This window comes from Staurois parvus, unplaced genomic scaffold (genome assembly GCF_062004578.1).
Source record: "Staurois parvus isolate SC_StPar_1 unplaced genomic scaffold, SC_StPar_1.0 ptg000525l, whole genome shotgun sequence".
In the NCBI taxonomy this organism is placed as follows: domain Eukaryota; kingdom Metazoa; phylum Chordata; class Amphibia; order Anura; family Ranidae; genus Staurois; species Staurois parvus.
The window spans coordinates 1,461,259-1,481,660 of record NW_028318321.1 but is presented as its reverse complement, the minus strand read 5'-3'; the positions used below and the strand labels follow the sequence as shown (position 1 = coordinate 1,481,660).

At 36.8% G+C, this 20,402-nt stretch overlaps 1 protein-coding gene across 5 annotated transcripts in view; it reads left to right on the top strand.

The window, feature by feature from the left end:
- The window catches only part of SH3PXD2A (SH3 and PX domains 2A), a 433,998-nt gene extending 417,508 nt beyond the window's left edge, over positions 1-16,490 (top strand). For all 5 annotated transcript variants that reach the window (XM_089690260.1, XM_089690261.1, XM_089690259.1 and 2 more), the window contains one exon: positions 341-16,490. In XM_089690260.1, the coding sequence (XP_089546386.1) occupies positions 341-2,245 (1,905 nt within the window). In that variant the 3' untranslated portion in view covers positions 2,246-16,490. The remainder of the gene's footprint in view (positions 1-340) is intronic.
- Positions 16,491-20,402: the final 3,912 nt, after the last annotated feature.

Genomic DNA, 20,402 nt, shown 5'->3' with positions numbered 1-20,402 from the left:
ATAGAAATGAAAGGCAAAACATTTGTATAGATATATAAAAAATTAGAAATATAAGTAATCACATAATCAGTTTGAAATAGGGGAGCAGCAGGACTGACGAGAACACTATGTATGTTACGCAAAGGAAGCAATACAAAGAACAGGATACTTTTTAAGAGAAGTACATGGTACAAACAGATGAATATCAGGAATATGAAATGTTTTCATGGAGGAAACCTATAAAATACTTAAAACATTAATTGCAATTTAGGCTTGCCTTTGAATGATTCGGTCAGAGGACACAATTTGGGAAACTATCATAAAGAAATGTAAGTGACTGATATTTTCTTGCTTTTTTTAGGTTATTGAAAAGAATTCTGGTGGATGGTGGTATGTCCAGATTGGTGAAAAAGAAGGATGGGCACCATCCTCTTATATAGACAAAAGAAAGAAACCAAATCTAAACCGGAGGACTAGCACTTTGACAAGACCAAAAGTTCCCCCACCTGCTCCACCAACAAAACCAAAAAATCCAGACGAAGCTTCAGCCACAAGTACTGGCTGCACCAGTGAGTCTAGGGACTCTCCTTCAAAACAAAAATATGAGGAACCAGAATATGATATTCCAGCTTTCAATTTTGATATAGAGTCTGATGGAAATGATTCCATTTCTCATACACATTTAGAGGATGAAATTGTTGAAAGCATGTTCCAGCCTTCAAAGCCTTCTCCTGTTTCTTCACTTCAGAGACCAAAGTTTAAAGTTGGGGAATCCAGTGAAGATGTGACTGAGGAAGAAACAATTTATGAAAATGATGGATTCCAGCCTTATGTGGATGACTCTACATCAAATAAGGAATCAAGTGGAGATTCTGATTCACAGAGAAGCTCCATATTGATTCACAAAAGTTCACCTACTGCAACCACTTCAAGACCACCACTTCTAAAATATAAAATAGAAAGAAATACCCAACAAGAAATGGGAAAAAATGTATCCTTCTCCACAAATGAAGAGAAAAAACCCAGGTCTGTTTCAGATGCTGGTGTACGTTCGGTGCCAAAGGTTGCAACCAATAAAGAACCTGAGCAAAAATCTGCAATTTTACCATCAACCAAAGCCAAACCATCTGTTAGACCAAAACCCTTCCTAAATAAGAACGATTCCCAAAGCCAGGAAAAAATGGACATTAGTACATTGCGAAGGCAACTGAGACCAACAGGACAACTGAAGAGTGGGCTTAAAGGTTCAAAAAGTGAAGAATCTGAAAGTCCACCCAAAAGTGCATCGGACAGCATTGAAAGCCCACCAAGGAGAAGCTCAGTAGACATTACTCCTACTTCCACCTCCTCTTTCTTATGCTCAGGTAATAAAGACAAACCTGAAGAGAACAATGACAAAAAATTCTATACAGCAACAAGCACATATCAGAAAGTTATGGACTCCGAAATTAGCTTCCCTGCAGGGGCAAAAGTTGAAGTCCTGGAGAAACAAGATAGTGGTTGGTGGTTTGTCAGATTCAAGGAATCAGAAGGTTGGGCACCATCTCATTTCCTAGAAGAACATGACAGCTCTGTGTCTGAGCCCGAATCTACAAAATGCAGAAAAAATGAAAATAAATCCAACAGTCTAGAAAAGATAGAAAAACGAGTTCAAGCATTAAATACTATTAACCAGACCAAGAGAGCAACACCTCCAGTTCCTTCCAGACCACCAGGTGGATTTTCTAAATCTACAGTGCCAGGAAACAATGTTGTAAAGTTAAGAAATGGAGTGAAACAAGTTGCTGTAAGACCTCAGTCAGTGTTTGTTTCCCCACCCCCTAAGGAAAACAATATTTCTTGCCATTTGCGTAGGAATGAATCACTTTCAGCTACTGATCATTTGAGGTCTGTTCGGAGAAACTCCTCCTTTAACACTGTTCGTAGTCAAGCCAGCGAGTCAAGATTAAAGCAGGCTGATAAATCTGAAGCTGATTCATCACAGCCAGAACAATCAGTCAGATCTCCACAAAGAAATGGAATCCCAGTGTCAACAGTTCGACCAAAGCCCATTGAGAAATCTCAGTTTATCCACAATAACCTTAAAGATATGTATATCTCCATTGCTGATTATGAAGGAGATGATGAAACTGTTGGCTTTCAAGAAGGTGTTTCCATGGAAGTTTTGGAGAAGAACCCAAATGGCTGGTGGTACTGCCATATCCTTGATAGTGTAAAACCATTTAAAGGATGGGTGCCTTCAAACTATTTAGAGAAAAAGAACTGATGGTCCTTTGTACGGAAAAATTAATTTAACACTAAAGACTTTCTTGGAATATTTTCATAATTTAAAAGACTGGGCGTTTGTATATGTGGAAAGCCAGCTATATGGTCTCTGTGTTGGTAATTAAGATGGAGAAACTGTATTTTTATATGAAACATGCAGAAAAGAGCCTTTGGGGCATTCCTTGTTAAAAAAAAACACAGGGTATTACATCTGATTTCAAAGCATTTGAAACAGAATCTCTGTTTGTGTGCCTTCCCAATGCTGTTTGGAACCTTTAAAAATGCCACAAAGCTATCCAAGATTTGTGGTTAACTCCCTCTATAGGCGCAGTCTGCATAATACCTTGTTTGGGAGTCCTTTAGATAAAGTGCTTATTGCCAAGCAAGAACATGATGACACTAGGTAGTGTCTGAAAATAATTTTGTAATTTAAACAATGATTACAAGATCTAAAAATGAAATGTTTGTATTTGGTCTTGACTGCATATGCCATGTTGTCAACTCCCTCTTTTTTTTTTTTTTTATTGGATAAGTATATATTTTTCTCAGTGGCCTAAAGTGTAAGTTCACTTGAAATACAGTTGACCCGTGTTTGGGTGCTTAGTTTTCCATTTTGTTGTTCCCACTGTTAAATGTGAAACAACGCACCTTCTCTTTTCAACATGAGTATACTAATGTACCTGTTGTCCATATTTTACAGAGGCAGTCATTTTTTAGGCTGGACCAATATTTTGACAGAAATCCTTTTTATATGTTAAAATGTTAGTACTACAGTCACATGTCCCACACCATGGTGATATTACTAGTTTAGGATGAATTGAATGGCTGAATATTGTCAGCTTTTAAAATGTCTTCCTGCATTGGTGACAGGTACAATTTAAAGGACCACTAAATCTAAAGAGTCACATATGTAATAACAAAATCCATGTACTGTGTATATTTACAAAAATTGTGAAATATGAAAAAACTACATAAACGCAACAAGCTCTGTGTAGTTAACTCTGTTGATTCAAATGGCAAGCAGCCTCTCTTAACTGCCCCTTGCCAAAAAGGGGTGTTAATAGGAGAGTGATACATGGCAGATCTTAGCATTGCCATGTTACAAGGCCTAAAATATCAAATAGTCTAGGAGCTTACATTTAAATTAAGATCAGATTTTTATCTGGTGGCTGTGGGGGTATTATTCCTAATACCATTTGCAGTCTGCTGTTTAAAATGTCAGTAAGCATAAAATGTGGTTTGTGTATAAAATTGCTTTAACGTTATGGATGACTGCATAAAAGTTTCAGAAACTTAACACAAGATTAAGTTTAACATTAAGTTGGAAAAATGAGGAACAATAAGTTCAAAATCCAGTTTCCCTTTGGTTAACTCAGTAGAAAGAAACTGCCAGCACTGTCACATAGGGGTTTATTTACTAAACCTGGAGAGTACAAAGTCAGGCTCACGTCTGCATAGAAACCAATCAGCTTCTAACCTCAGCTTGTTCAGTTAAGCTTTGGCAATGAAACCTGGAAGCTGATTGGTTTCTCTGCAGAAGTGAGCCTAACTTTGTACTCTCCAGGTTTGGTAAATAAACCCCATAATGTCTATTCAGATTATTACTTTTACATGCATGTTCATAAATGTTATTAGAAGTTCCTTTACATAGAATACCATATCTCATAGGTTTAGTGGTCCTTTTTATCTGTTTGTGCCATGTTAATACAGTATGCACTACAACACAATGATAAAACATTTGTATTGAAAAAGCCCAAGTATCCTCATGGTTGACATTATCCTCATGGTTGACATTAATTAAGTTGCTTTGCAGACATTGTAATTTGTATATGTTGATTTCTTAGTTATTTTTAAGTCTTTTTGATTATCAGGAACACATGAAAATGTGGTAAAATCGGAACAATGCAAAAAATATTGTTGGGAGATGTGTGGAAGGTTTGTGGGGTAAGAGATGTAGGGTAGCTTTTAAATATGAGTGTACCCCTGTAATTATGTAAGTCATCCCACAGCAATAGAACACTCCTAGTAAACAGCTTCTGTTTGGTAATTGAATTATTTACTGCAATTGGTGGAGAAGGACAAACCTTTTGGTTTTTCCAGCCAGACAGATTATTCTTTATACCTCTCTAACACTATACAGTTGCCGTAGACAACTATAGTTTCTATTGTGTTTATTTAAAGTGTGCACTTGAAAAAGAATATACAGTACATTCAGCATTTTGAGATAGTACTTTATCATATGTATGTGCACATTGGCCTCTCTGGGTTCAGCTTAATTGTTTTATTTTTACTAATAGCAAAAAGAAGATAAGCAACTTGAGTCTGTGAAAGATTAAACAGTTATTCCTATAGTTCTGCCAAACAACATATATCTTTTTAAAACACTATCTTTTGACAAAGATAGATCGATTTTTAGCCACGTATAAAACTTTATTGACAAATTATTAGATTTCAAGTTGAACCAGGAATTCCCAGAACACGAGGTAAGTTTATGGACTTTCTACCTAAGAAATAAAGTTGGTAATCTATAAAATTTACCTAGCCTAATATAGGTACACAGAGCCTAGGTGCCTGCACATACTTTTTGTTTATTTTCATGCATACCCAAGGTGTACTTGATACCAGAGCATTGAACATACAAATCATTATTTTTTGCTCTCTCACACACCTTCCTGTCACCTCTACTGCAATGTCAACCTCACTGTTGTTTACAGGGACAAAGAGTATTGCATTGAGGGTTGCGGGGGGCATGGCATTGAGCAGAATGTGATGTTATCACTAGGCAGTGCCCATTGAGGTTAAAGATGGTACATGGCATCTGTTAGTGCCAGATTTTCACTAGTTAGGTGTTCATTCATTTAAATATGTGTCCACTTCCACTAAACCCAAAACATTGTCCTGTATGGTTTCAGTGCTGTAGAAATAATGTAAACGTGTGATGAATTTAACAGATGGATTTGAGGGGATTGAGGTTACATTCTTTTCTAAGAAAACTGCCTAGTTACTGGTTCAAGAAGAAGTAAAGCTTATCTTGTATTTTGTTTCTTGTTTTGTTTTTTTGAATTCTGAATATTTTTTTTTTTTAGAAGATATTTAGTTCTGCTGGACAGTATTACATAGAATAATACATAGATTATCTGCTTGAATGCAGTACTTATAGTCATTTTAGTTGTTAATATTATAGCTATGATTATGTTTTATCAATAATGATAACGAAGTGGTTCATTATTTGAAACTGATGCACTTTAACGGTTTAAGTAAAAGCAGTTTAAAATGAAGTGCATTAAAAAAAAGCGCAGTCTATACAGTTCATAAGTTAAGAAATTTCATATCTTACAGGAAGGTTATTTATAGTTATTTAAAGTTTCTGGTGACTTTTTTTGGCCAATATTAAAGAAAATAAAAAAGCTATAAGATCTGGCAAATATCTCTTAATTTCAGTCAACTCTGGAGATATATGTAGCTTAGAATTCTAGCAATAAGTGTAGTTCTTGCCTTCATTGCCATTAGAGATGTAAAGTGTGCTTGTAATTTAAAAATAGCGCAGTAAGCCATTTGTTAACTTTTTAGATTGCAAACTTCATATTGTTGCTGTGGGCTGAACATTTGAAATCACTGTTTTTTGTTCTGAAATGCTGTATTATTCTTTGCCTTGTGCAACTTGTTAGTAATGTGTCTAACTGTTATCGAAGTGGCTTTTGGAAATGTTATAACATAATTATGCCAGTTTTTGTCCAGAGTTTAAATTTAATTCCTCTAAACACCTCTATGCCCCTATTTTAGTTTATAGATAAATGCTGTCTGTTTGCATATTATTAAACTTTTATATATGTAAGAAAGTAGATAATGTGCAGGTGGAGAGAGAGAGATGCAAAAGACACAGTAATGTACACTGGCAGATCTGGGGCACAAGAATATACAATACAATCACACCACCTTTCTCCTCTGAAATGTGATAAAGGGAAATATTTTACAGCATATATTAAAGATGAGATATGAACCGTAGTTTTTATATAACTAGAAAATGAATTCTTAGCTTTGCTTTGATTAGTGGTTTCCATCTATGTTAGGAGTTTTATATTTTTGCAAAGTTATTTAAAAATTTGGATAGGTGTTACATTGAGTGTATTATAATTAGATAATCTATGTTCTCTGGCACCTTCAGTGAAATTAATCCATTATATAGTCTTGGACTATAGCTAGTCCCCTCCTCCCAAATTGACATTTCTTTTGGTTAAATATATGTGGTTAAATCATGCACTGGCTTCGCTTTGGCATGCACATAGCAAAAGCTATTCATATGGGTCTTCAGTTCCACCAACCTTCTGCTGCCATTAGAAGAATAAAGTTATAGTTTGTATTCCTTTTACATCATAAAGAGTGCAGCAGAATAATTAACACTCTTGCAGCTGCAGCAGACTTATACTCCAAACTGGGTGGAGCAGACCTGGAGCTTATCTTTGAGACTTCACTACTAGGGCTTCCAAAAAAATATATGAAGTGAATAAATAAGGTAGAACACCAGTATGTGTCCACAAGTAAATTATTGGCTATGGGTGCACATATTAATAAATGTGCGTGCCAGTTGGATGTTCTGGCAACGTTATTAGTATCAGGCAAAGTTCCTTTGGGGGCAGTAGCATATCAAAGTTTAGCCTAAAGGCTAGCCTCACTGAAATATAACTTCAAACACCCTTAAAGTTCAAGCCATACATTATTTTGTTTTTTGTCTTGCCAATTAATTTTAATAAAAGAGTTTGGATTGAAAACAAAAAATAAAACAAAAATCTCAAGCCATTAGCTACAGGTTATTATGAGATTCATAGATTAAGAACCAATAAAATGCATGTAACCTTATGTGGTTAAATTTAATAGTGATTTCTGTCCTGAATGAAATTGCATTTCACAGGTTTCTGTATCACTAGCTATACCTCATTGGCACATCATTACCTGCTTGACCAAAGCTTCATAGGCAGATTATATCTGATCCAGTCAACAGACCATAAAAGTGTAGCCTTTGAGATTGATTTCTTAAGTTGGAGAACATGGAAGAACATACTGTCACAATGTAACTAAACTTGCATTCAGTGTCTAAACCAAGAGAAAGGCAAAAAAAATTGGAAAAATGTGAGATTTCTGCTTTTGCTGTATACTGCGACTTCATAATGACAACTTCTAAATTGTTATTGAGTGTTATAAAATGCCTGATAAAGATGACTTCAGTAACTTAATAGGTAAATTCATTTTTAGATCACTTTCTGTGTTTGATTTGTGTTCTGTATTTTCTTGAATTTAATTTAAGATTCTTTACTATGGACTTCTGGCCCTTCTGTATAAAAATAAAATGGCTGCAGCAGTCACCCTAACTGTATTGTAACTGTCGGTCAAGAATAAACCAGCCCAGTGCAGATCACAGCTTCAAAGGTAAACTCACACTTTAAGGCCTAGTTGGCATGCTCAATGTGATGGATGTTTTTACCCGCACAGAGATGCACAGGTACACCATGCATCTCCATGCAGGTTGTCCCTTTGCTGTCAGTTGTGACGCAGCAGCTACATGGACACAGCCACTGTTCCCAATGTGACTTTGGTGTGGGTGCACGACCCTGAATGTTCTCTGGGTGCATTAAGGATTATGCACCCACACAGATGTCATATTAGGAGCAGCAGCAGTGTCCCAATTGACAGCAATGAGACAGCCTGCATGGGGATGCACAAGAACACCTGTACATACCCATGCAGATAAACGCGACTGTCACATACTCTGTGTGAACGAGACCTTAAGTTTAATAATTTGTTGTAATGTTAATACTATATCTTTCACATTTTTTAAAATTTAACTTTTATTGTGTTAGGCTACTTTTTAATAACCACCACATATCTTTAGGGGGTAAATAAAACCAAGAATAAAAATATTCACATAAAGTAACACATAGTCATTAAAGAATATCACAGAGAAATACATGCAGATGCTGTTGCTGGCCTTCTGCAAAAAATGTTAGTTGCTAGTTGTTGGAGGCTTTATGGAAAATTCACACTTTTGCACTATGTCAACATGTTGCCTTTCATTTTGAATGGTACCCCAACACAAGCATACAATGAAACAACATACAGTGAGACAACACACTTGCACTTTATTGCACTGAAACACTGAATACTCTGTGCATTGTGGTACAATAGTGCATGTGCTTTTTTTCATTTGTTGAGGGGCATTAAAAGCCTATTCAAAATGAATGCTCAACGTTAGGCCCCATTCACAATAGAGCATTTTGAATCGCAGGCAGATTCGCTGCTAAAATTGACAAATCTCAGAACCGCATGTTCAGGTGCCATTGTTTTTAACACGCAGTTCTGCTGAGATTGTCGCTCGATAAATTGCATTGTAATCGTGCCACACCTCAACATATGTCACCCAAAAATTGTTTCTGAACCTCTTTTGGGCGACATGCGTCCGGCAGTGTGGTTTGCTGCAGCTGCAGCACGATTTATCTTGCAGCAGAACTGCACCGCATTTTCAGGTGTCATTAAAATGAATGGAACCTGAACATATGGTTCCGCAATTTGTCATTTTAGCAGAGCATTTTGTAAACACAGCAATTCTGCCCGCGATTCAAAATGTCCTAGTGTGAATGGGGCCTTAAAGTGAACCTGTGCCTATACTATGCTCATTAAACTGTTTACAAATTAACAAATGGCAAAGGAGCTTTAAAGAAGCCCTCTTGCACCCCTCTAGCTGTAGGTACTATGGAGAAATTCCTTTTTAAAAGTCACTACAGAGGAAATCACAGCTTTATTCGATGAGAGCATATCTTGGCAGCCAGCCATCCCTCTAATGTAAACACACAGCAGGTGTTTCTAAAAAGAAAATAGAGAGTTGAGTGAGATCTTGCTAAGAATATGGAAATAGTTTATTGTTGTCTGAACACAGGTGCACCTTAACACAACTCACCTAAACACACAAAAATGCATTTGTAAATGCAGACAAAGGTTGTGAATGGGCCCTTAAATATATCTGAGGCACTGGCCTAGAACAAGTATACTGCGATTGACATCAAGCTGAAATCTGAACTCCAGATCCTTTTTCCAGGACATTGCCTCAGAAACTGGGAAAGGGTACAGGATTGAAAAGACTGAAACCAGAGGATTAACACAAAGCTAAGCAATTGGCATTCCACAAATGGAGGTCAGCTCTGGCATTCTCAATAATTCTTTCATGGCAGGTTTTTATTTAAAATCCTATCACTAGGTTAAAGTAAGAGAAGTCATGGTACAAAGAGATTGCTTTGGCAAACATGTTAGTGTATGTGCATGTTTCCATTGTTGGATAAACTGAGGGCCACTTTGCTGTACTTTCGGGCCACTATCAACTACTGCACAAGTACAAACAGTTGACTCACATCTAGTAAAAATTAGCCCGTAAGTTCCAAAGGGCCCTTGTGCAGCTGCCCAGTCTGCACAAACAGTGTATCTATGCCACCAACTGCACGGCATTGTGGCCTTGAAAATCCTGCAGTTCTTGTAATTAGCTAAATATTATATTTGACTGCTGATCTGACTCCCCAGGCCCATATTAAAATGAGCCATTTAGCCATTATCCAGAGATTTATAGACAACATTCCTTTTTTCACTTCTGAACTTTACCTAGTGTACTTTACAAGGTCATAACAACAAGCAGTCCAGAGATCAGCCATGACTTGCCTAAATTCACATTTTTTTCTTTTCTACGCAATTTGTGGCCTGTATTATTCAGCATTAGCTGAATGCGGGTGTAATGTGATATGTTACTAAAGGGAGACCACTGACTGAATAGTAACCTCTCTTATTCCACATTAATTATCAATACAGCTTGTAGCCTTAGAATGACGATGGCATTTATAACATATTAAATAATGTTTTATTTTAGAGCTGCATATTATTTTTTCTAGTAAAGTATATGTTTATATATCTAATGCTTTATTAAAATTAAATAAACTAGGTTATGGCTTTAACTATGAAACACAAGGGAATTCACAGGGCGTACAGTAGCTATGTATGTATCAGAATGAGCATAGTTATAACCCCAATTTAAGTCTTGGGTAGCCTATAATAACACTGTATGTCCTGTTATATATAGATATATATATATACTATTGTTTTGTAATCCTTGTCATGAATTTATATTCTCCTTGAAAACAAGAAAATTCATAAGGATAAGTGCAATATTTAAGTATTTAAAATAGGAGAACAGGCTTCTCATCCAGGACGTTGTTTGTTTAAGAGGTTATTAATTAGGCAGTGAATGTGCCTAATGTGTTATTTTTCATGGAAAGCATGCAGAAGTAAGCACCATCACTACTTAATTTACTAACCTCTTGGAGTGGTGTGCACAGTGTGATAGTAACATTGAAACCATGCACTCAGGTAACTATGAGCCAGACCAGTGTGTTTAACTAGGTAGGTTCAGGTGCTGAAAGTCATGGAGAGACTGTGTTGTATTTAGCTCCTTACATAAAGGAGATCACAACCCACAGCAATCTCCCTGCACAGTAGGTACTGTATTGTCTGATAACTGAATATAAGCTGCACTACAAACCTCACTGAGCAGAAGCAGCTTGTGAAACTACTTGAGGTGATGATCAGTGGAAACTATGCAGTTTCAGTTGTCACCTCAGTTCAGGGAAATCACTTTTATGAGAATGAACAAGTTAACTTTTTTGGCTAAATCTCAAGAAAAGAAACAAGAACTTTATTTTTATCAACTGGAGTATTGCTGCTAGCACTTGCATTTTAGTGAGTGTTTTTTTTCAATGCTCTTTAGACTTCAGTGACAACTATGCTGTGTTTTTTGTTTTGTTTTTTTGTTTTTTACCAAGTATACTTGCCAGCTGTCATTAGTTTCCAGGGACATGCTCATATTTTAAAGATTTCAGTACAGCAGTCTGTCCATACCTACAGACAGACAGTTACTGAAGAGCGGGTAGCATCAGCGAACTACAAGGGCATTCACTAGCACCCTTGCAGTTCACTGAGAACTGCAAGCTTTTTGCGATAGTCCGTTTATTCACAGAACTCTTGTGTATGAATGATGCTTCTGTTTGGATGAGGGATCCTCTCCCTGCCACTCACTGTCACAAGTAGCATTTACAGCATTAGTTGAATATGGGTGTAACATGTGATATGTTACTAAAGGTGAATTTATCCTTTAAATGTTTAGCTTCTTTGTATCCTGGGCTGTCTAAGTTACTATTTATAGAGAACCAGGGCTTAGAATGCAGAAAAATTATTTTCTAATCCTGCAGTAAAACCAATAACAATGGGGAATGAGGAAATGATTGTACATCAGGTATACATTTTGACTCGTATATAGATGCAAACTTGAATATGTCTGAACTTTTATAAAAACTATTATAGTTTTTAGTTTGCCATCACACTAGAACACTGCACAGAGATGTTTGACAGTCACTGATCATTCTATGAAAAGTGTATGGTCAAGACAAAGCAAAGTATTGTCCTCCATTTTATAGCTATATCTCTAAAGTGGTAAGAATAAAAACCTTTGGTGATTGTTGACCTCCCTCTCATATTGTTCTCTTAATTGTATACAAAATTAAGTTGCAAGCTAGAGGGAGTGATTGGCAGATTTAAAGGTATAAGTGTTGCCACTCATTACACACATTGTGTATGATATTTCCAAGTCTTTCTAATTTGTCTGTAGTTGCCAGATTTCCCTTTGTATGGTGGGTATTAAAACACCTAGCTTTTATGGGAGGCTATCACACTTAATGAGTATAGAAACCTCAGTCAGCTTATCTGTCCCTGGAAAAAAATTTAATTTAGCTGGCAATTGTATATTGAGCACCACAGTGTTTTTGCCACAGTGAACAAATAGCAGGCAGCTGTTATCTCTTTATGTATATTGGTTAGCAGAATTTTGTGTATTTGCTTGTCAAATCAACACTTTAAATCCCCTTTTTAAAAACATGGGAAGTTTTATTTTCTTTGTTATTATGGTTGTTATATTAATAACCATTACTTTTGTAAAGTAACTTTTTTCTGTAACAAGTTCTTCAGCAGCACCTCCTTGCAGCATTGTTTTTTTGTTTTTGTTTTTCAACAAATAACCACCTTTTCTTTCTTAGATAAGTATTCTAAGGTGATGCATTTCCACCCTTAGTTTTTATGACCAGAGAAAAACATGTAATTCATGGTCTTCTACTAACGTGTTCTGTGTTTTAAGACCTTCTAGCACTGGGCTGGTCCCAAGTTATAATCTATTTTAATATCATATGTGCCAAATCATTTTTAGCAGGTTTTAATTTAAGAGTGCAATTGATATGAATTTGTATTATTAGCTTCACACTGGCATTAACAAATCTATCTTGAACAACTTCAGCCACCACTGTCCTGAGTTGAGCTTCCTGTAGGATCCAAGCAGCAGTGATAATGATTTAGGTATTTTTGGTCCTATTTGTAGGCCTGTTACTAAAGGGGTTAAATTATTACTGTCATCATAAAATTGAGGCAGCCATTTTGTGAAAAAGAAATTTGTCTTAGAGAATGCAAAAATAATTATTTGACAAGAGAAGATCCTGACAAATTGTTAGGCTTAATGTTTCCTTGGGTAGAAAATGGCTGTGTTTATTGTCTATGGGCATCAGTCAGCATTAACAATAAGTTAAAAGCCTTTACCAGGAAAAGAGCATATATATTTTTTGGGGGGTGGGGGCTGAAATTTATCCTTAAAATGTGTAACTAGATAGAGAAGATAATGAATGTATGTAAGGTCAGAAGCAAGGTGTCAGGAAAATAAAGAAATATTATAATAACCGTGCATTGATGTGCAGTAACCCAAAGCAACCATGAAATCCTTTTGCATTCATCTACTCTTAAGCCACCGAAAAAGATTACATTTTGCTTGCCCTTGGTCTCTGCATACAATTGCAACTAATTGATCTAAGTGGGTAATGTTTTAACCAGGAAAGCAAATTCTGTTAGGAAATATTGATAAATTATCCATAAACCTAAACTAAAACTGATGCAATTATGATTTTTTTAAAGTAAATTTTTGCTTATGTTTTGTCTGTCCTGTTTTAACGAATTGTGTATACAAAAAAATGAAGTTGTTCAACTAGTAGGATGTAGAAGTCACTTTGGCAGTAATTTCTGTGCTGCCGAAAGTGTTAGGCTTCGGTTCACTCCTATAATGCTTCCAATGCTTACTCAGAGGGATTGATTTACTAAAGGCAAATAGACTGTTTATTTGGAAAAAGAACAGCCTTTTGCCTTTAGAAAATCAAACCCACAATCTTTTGGTAGGTAATAAAGGTATCTGTTATGATTTATTACAGAGGCAAGTTATTACCAGCCAGTGAAATATACGTATATTGCAGTAGTGTAACTTCTGGTTTACTGATACTTCGATGGTCCAGATGTTTTATGCTATTCATGTTTTTCTCTCACTGAGCTGGTACAATGAAAGAAAATTACATGAATAATAGGACTTATGCCTAAGTTAATTGTGCATAGTAAGATAAAATAGCTCTATGGGCAATAGCACAATATTTAATAGCTTGTCCATGCTACTTAAATTGCATAAGACTGATCGCTATGCTAATGGAACAAATGGCTCATTATGTTGTAAGCTATACAAGTAGCATTTAGTAGAGGTTAATCACACACATTTGGAGAATTATGTGTGATTAATTGTTACTATGTACTGATTAACCACTAACATCATTGAGTTACTAAAAGTAGCCCATCTGCTCTTGCCCTTTCTAATAATTATCTGTCATTATATACATGTGCCAAAAGAATGTAAAGCAAAATCCTGCAATGTATATTCATGATTCATTATTGAATAATCATCTCCCCACATTACAAGTTTTATTTAAACGTACACAGCCAACTTAAATTTCAGTCCTCTTGCTGGATTGTGGTCTTACATTTCAAAGTAATCACGTGTGGTCATCTTTAGTGGCTCATAGGTTGAGATCTTAAAGTTTGAAGGTGAAGTATAATACAAGCATCTTAATTCATGGAAATAAGTTCTACATTTGTCTATGACAAGAAATTTTTAGTAAAGTAATGTGTCATAGCTCCTAGAGACTATTTTATAATCAATTTACTAACCCACGTGTTTTTTTCTTTAGTGGTAAATGTACAGTTAGACAGAAAAGGTTTTGAGTGTTCATGAAAGATGAAGAAAGTTGCACTGGTGGTCAGCAAAGGTTTTGTAAGTGTAAGTGTGTTAAGTGGGTGTTGGGTGTCTTTGGGCTGTTATGTTAAGTTGTTTTTTTTTAGATCTGTCTGAGTGAAAAGAAAGGGATATGTTGTTTGATTGAAGTTCAGGAAAGGGAAAAGTTGTCAAAGTGCAAGATTAAAAGTCTGTACTTTTTCTAGATGGAATATGTCATTGTAGTACAACTGCTTCTACACATTCTGTCATTTAGCATAAATCCTTATATATAGAGAAAGTAGGGCCAGTGCTTGGTGCCCTTAGCACTTAGTGAAGGTCAGAGCTTCTGCAAACTATCACAATGGCTAAAGGATTTAGGCCTTAAGGCAAATATATGTGTGCAAGATGCATTAACCTATAGTATGCAATCAGAAGTAGTCTTTCATCCGATGGGTTGCACCAATTTATTTAAAATTAGTTGCCATGACTTACTGCACATGTGTGTCATTATGCACGATAGCAATGTGCCCTGAAACACTAAATGCCTTCAGAACATTCTTCAAAGAATATCCATAGCTAGTTAAAAACTGCAAAAAACAAAATCAGTAGCAGGTAGCTGATATTGTGAGCTATCAGTACATACCCAGAGCCCTCCCCCATCCCCCCAGTTTCTTCAGGATCCTGTAGATCTGCAGCAAGAGATTTTCACCAAGCCACTGATTAACTTTAACATTTATTAATAAATGTTGATAGGACAAAACAGTTAATAAATGTTGTGTTCATCTACAGTTTAATGTATTTTACTCTGTTTTGTGTTTGTTGTTTTGTATTACCTTTTTATTATACACTTCTCTAACAGCAGCTGCAGGTAAACATGAGATGTGATTTACAAGTTATTTGAGTTTTATCCAGCTAAATGATGAAATGCACTACAAAATTATTTGGGACTTTGGATTTCTGTAATATAGTAGTTTTCAAAAACGTGTAAAGTGCAAGCAACCTTCATACTGGATGTTTGAGGATAACGTACATTTTTCCAGCATAGAGGACCAATTGGTCTTTTTTTTTTCATTTCATACTTCATATGCAGCATTACAGATGCCACTTTTAGCCACAAAAGTCTATTGTACAAAACGTTGCCTGCCTTTTTCCATTGCAATAGACGTTTTTACATATGAACCTACCTATATTTGTCATAATTTGGGAAATCTGTGTTATCAACGGTAGGTGGTTTTTCTTTTTGTAGAAAAAGAAGCATCCATAAAGTCAAATTTCCCTGCCCCCCCCCCCCCCCTCCCACACACACACACACACACACACACACTCTAGAAATCCTTTAGTTCTGGGATGAATAATCATTTTTTTCTGTGGAATTATGCATGGAAAACATCTTTGAGTTACAGGGATTCATTGGCCTGTTGTCCACTTGATATTGAATCATTTTATTAATCTGGTGAAGTGACAAAAACTGTGGCCTGAAAATGCTGCTTGTAAGGTTAGTGTGCGGATAGGGGACTGCTTTATTACTACAAAGAAGGGGCAGAAGTGTGCGTCTATTTGTTTTTTTTTGTCTTAATTAAACCCATTTAATCTTCCCAAGCCACACTTCTTATTCTACGTTCACACCAGTACACAAATGTGTTTCTAAATTCTTCACCTTTACACATGTATGTAAACAAATTTTAATTGGATACTTTTCCTACATGTTGTTAGGTTTTCCTCTATTTATAATGGATGGCAGTGCATTAATGTTGCACTTTTTTTTCCCCAGTCGCTTTTTTTTTTGCTTATCCCCCAGTTTGATGGTTTCTTGGACCAAAGGGTGCTTATGATCTTATAGTTTTTATTATGTTGAGCAGAAAAAAAATGAACAAAATATATAATTGAACAAAAATTCTAAACTCTCTAAACAGGGATATATGGGATAATCTAATGTTGGTGGCAATATTTTGTTCATAGAGTTTGAAACTCAATTAGGATTCAAAGCTTGGAAACTGTAAGATAGGATTTGTCATTTTTTTATGTGTTGTTTATGTTTACATTGCATCTTATATTTCTCTAAAAAAAATAAATGTATTGAATTTGTTTTTGAGACAGTGCTCACTTTGATTTTGTTGTGTGTACATTTCTTCTGCCTCATCATCATTATCTTCTAAACAAGCAAAAGCAACTAAGGCACATTCTTATTAATTGAGAGCAATTAATAACAAATGTGTGACATCACACAAAGATACCATTTAGTTCTCTGGTTGTAATTAAATTAATGGCAGTTTGATTCTCACTTCTCCAGTACTGTTGATCAAGCATATACAGTGAAGGAAATAAGTATTTGATCCCCTGCTGATTTTGAATGTTTGCCAATTCACAAAGAAATGATCAGTCTAAAAATCGAATGGTAGGTGTATTGTAACACTGAGAGACAGAATAGCAACAAAAAAATCAAAAGAAATGCATGTCTAACAAATTATGCACTGATTTTCATGTTCATGAGGGAAATAAGTATTTGATCCCCTATCATTCAGCAGGATTAGACGTAGTCTCTTAAAGGGAGTGCTGCTAATCTAATTTTGTTACTTGTATAAAAGACACCTGTCTACAGGAGCAATCAAACAATCAGATTCCAAACTCTCCACCATGGCAAAGACCAAAAAGCTGTCCAAGGATGTCAGGGACAAGATTGTAGACCTACACAAGGCTGGACTGGGCTACCAAACTATTGCCAAGCAGCTTGGTGAGAAGGTGACAACAGTTGGTGCAATCATTCGCAAATGGAAGAAACACAAAACAACTGTCAGTCTCCCTAGGTCTGGTGCACCATGCAAGATCTCACCTCATGGAGTGTCAATGATTATGAGAACAGTGAGGAATCATCCCAGAACTACATGTGAGAATCTTATCAATGATCTCCAGGCAGCTGGGACCACAGTCACCAAGAAAACAATTGGTAACACACTACGCCGACTGAATTCCTGCCTGTAAGGTCCCTCTGCTCAAGAAAGCACATGTCCAGGCCCGTCTGAAGTTTGCCACTAAACATTTGAATGATGCAGAGGACTGGTTGAAAGTGTTGTTGTCAGATGAGACCAAAATCGAGCTCTTTGGCATCAACTCAACTCGCCGTGTTTGGAGGAGGAGGAATGCTGCTGCTGCTGTTTTTCTACTAAGGGGACAGGACAACTGCACCGCATTAAAGGGATGATGGACGGGGCAATGTACCGTCAAATCTTGGATGAGAACCTTCTTCCCTTAGCCAGGCATTGAAAATGGGTTGGGGATGGGTGTTCCAGCATGGCAATGACCCAAAACACACGACCAAGGCAACAAAGGAGTGGCTCAAGAAGAAGATTAAGGTCCTGAAGTGGCCTAGTGGGTCTCAAGACCTTAATCCGATTGAAAATCTGTGGAAGGAGCTGAAAGTTCGAGTTGCCAAACATCAGCCACCAAACCTTAATGACTTGGAGAGGATCTACCAAGAGGAGTGGACCAAAATCCCTCCTGAGATGTGTGCAAACCTGGTGGACAACTACAGGAAACGTCTGACCTCTGTGATTGCCAACAAGGGATTTGCCACCAAGTACTAAGTCATGTTTTGTGAAGGGGATTAAATACTTATTTCCCTCATGAACATGCAAATCAGTACATAATTTGTTAGACATGCATTTCTTTTACAATTTTAGACTGATCATTTCTTTGTGAGTGGGCAAACATTCAAAATCATCAGGGGATCAAATACTTATTTCCTTCACTGTAGTTGGCTGTATGAAGGGGTCATATTCTAAGGGCCAGATAATTTGATAAACAGCAGTAGGAACTGATACATTTCTTTAACGCGTTTTGAAAACTTTGGGTATCTCACACAGTAAATTACAAAAAATAACTGGAAAATAATACCTAATAAAAAAATCTTTAATATTATATTAACAACAAGTAATTTGTAGAATGCTAGCAATTAAAAATAAACTGCTTAAACCCACCTCTCCATATTCCTTTTCATAATTCACCTTATGTCCAGCATTAAAGAGATTTGTAACAAGAACAATCATAGTCTTTCAATATATCTCAAATGTGTAATTCTACACCAGTGGGTAGTTGCTAGATATCTCAGTTATAACAAAGTAATCTAGTGAAAAAGTAAACAAATTGTAACCTACATGTTTGATCTTATGGCAAATAGCCTGAACAAATTCTTCTTCGTCTCCTCATATGCAATGTCTGTATTTATTTATTGTAGATATATATTGACAATTATGGAGTGCTTTACAGTCACCCATTCACCTCTCCCATCCTCTGGAACTCCTTACCGCAATTTGTCTGTCTCCTACTCTTTCAAACTTTAAGGTGGCCACACATGGAACGAAATTCAGCCTGTTTAGCAGGAAACAGCCAAATTTTGATGAATGCATGAGCATGCTACTGCTCGATTTCTGTACAACCAGCCTGTCAGTTTTTTTTTTTCTTAAAGAATATTTATTGGGTTTTCACAAAACAAAGTGGCAAATAAGCATATGACAAACATGTGACATCTTATCAAACTTAAAAAAATTATGATGTAGAAATCTTCAATCACATAATAAAGGAAATTGCGAGAAAACAATTATATGCAATCGGGTTAGAAAGTTTCCATACCAGGGAAAATGGGAGGCACCGAGTATGGAGCTGATGTGAAGAAGGTGGGTGTGAGGAACAGAAGTACTGAGGAGTAAAGACCATGAGTTATAGAAAAAAGGTGAGGGTTATAGAATGAGTGGAGTAGTCTGAAACTGGGTGTGAGAGATTTTCATAGATGTCAGCTGATATCTACCACGAACATACAAAGAAGGGTATATGATTAACGAACAAGAAAAGGAGAAAAGGGGCTGCAAAGAGGATAAGAAAAAATAAAGGGTGCATAAGGAAAAGTAGTACTAGAGCATGAAAGAAAACGGGGACTGAAGAGAGAAAAAGGTGTGAGGGGGAAGAGGGAAGGCGGGGGAGGTAGCTGAGTCTCAAGTTGAGAGTTAGGATGAACGAAGGAAGGAGAAGGGAAGAAGAAAGGGAGGGGAAGGGGGTGTGAAGGAGGAAGCAGGTATTACCCGGGGACCCAAATAACCTGGAGAGAGATGCAGAAGAAATAGAGTAGAGAAGTGTTTGAGTTGGAGTTGAGTTCAAGAGAGAGTAGTGAATTGATTGGGAACAGAGAAGAGGGAGGCCCATGGCTCTGGGTTCCACCAGGAGTGGTAGAGGAGGAGTGTACAGCTCCAGTTGCCTGGTATAGGCCTATGATGCGGATTGTTAACTAATGCATGGATAACCCAGTGTCAGGAGTCATATGGAGGAATCAGATCAATGTTCGGAAACAAAGAGGGTGATGGAAGTGAAGGAGGAAAAGAGGCAGGAGAAGAAAAGATGTTACACGTCAACAACATAGCAGGGTTTACAAAAAACAACTGATAACTGTGAGAAGAGCAGCATTACAGCATGTCATGTGTGAGGTTTCATAGACCGGCTTAAGACACTGGGGTCCTGATGAAAGATACTTGCTCCTGTATGGAGAGAGATCCTGTAATGTAGGGCTTCCACTTTCGGAACACTGACTGTAAGATAGGGGAAAGGGTATCAGCCATGAGCTTGTAGAATTCAGTTGTATAGCCATCAGGCCCGGGGGCTTTACCGTTGGTAAGGGATTTAATGGCTAGTAAGATGTCTGATTGAGATATTGGGGCGTTCAGGGATTGGAGCGCGATTGGGTCTAAATGCGGGAGTGAGATGTTGTCCAGAAAGGAGGTGGCCCGAGCGATGTCTATAGGGTCTGAATCAAATAGATTCTGGAAAAAAATTTCTAAGATGAAGACAATTTCTTTAGGTTCACTCTTTAATATTCCCTTGGAGTCCTTCACAGACGCGAAAAGGGTGGATATAATTTTTTTTTTGCATAGCCGTGCTAGCAGCTTGCCAGGTTTGTTGACAAATTTATGAAAATTCAGGTCAAGGTGGGACTGGTACAGAGTTTCCTGGGTTGCTGCCC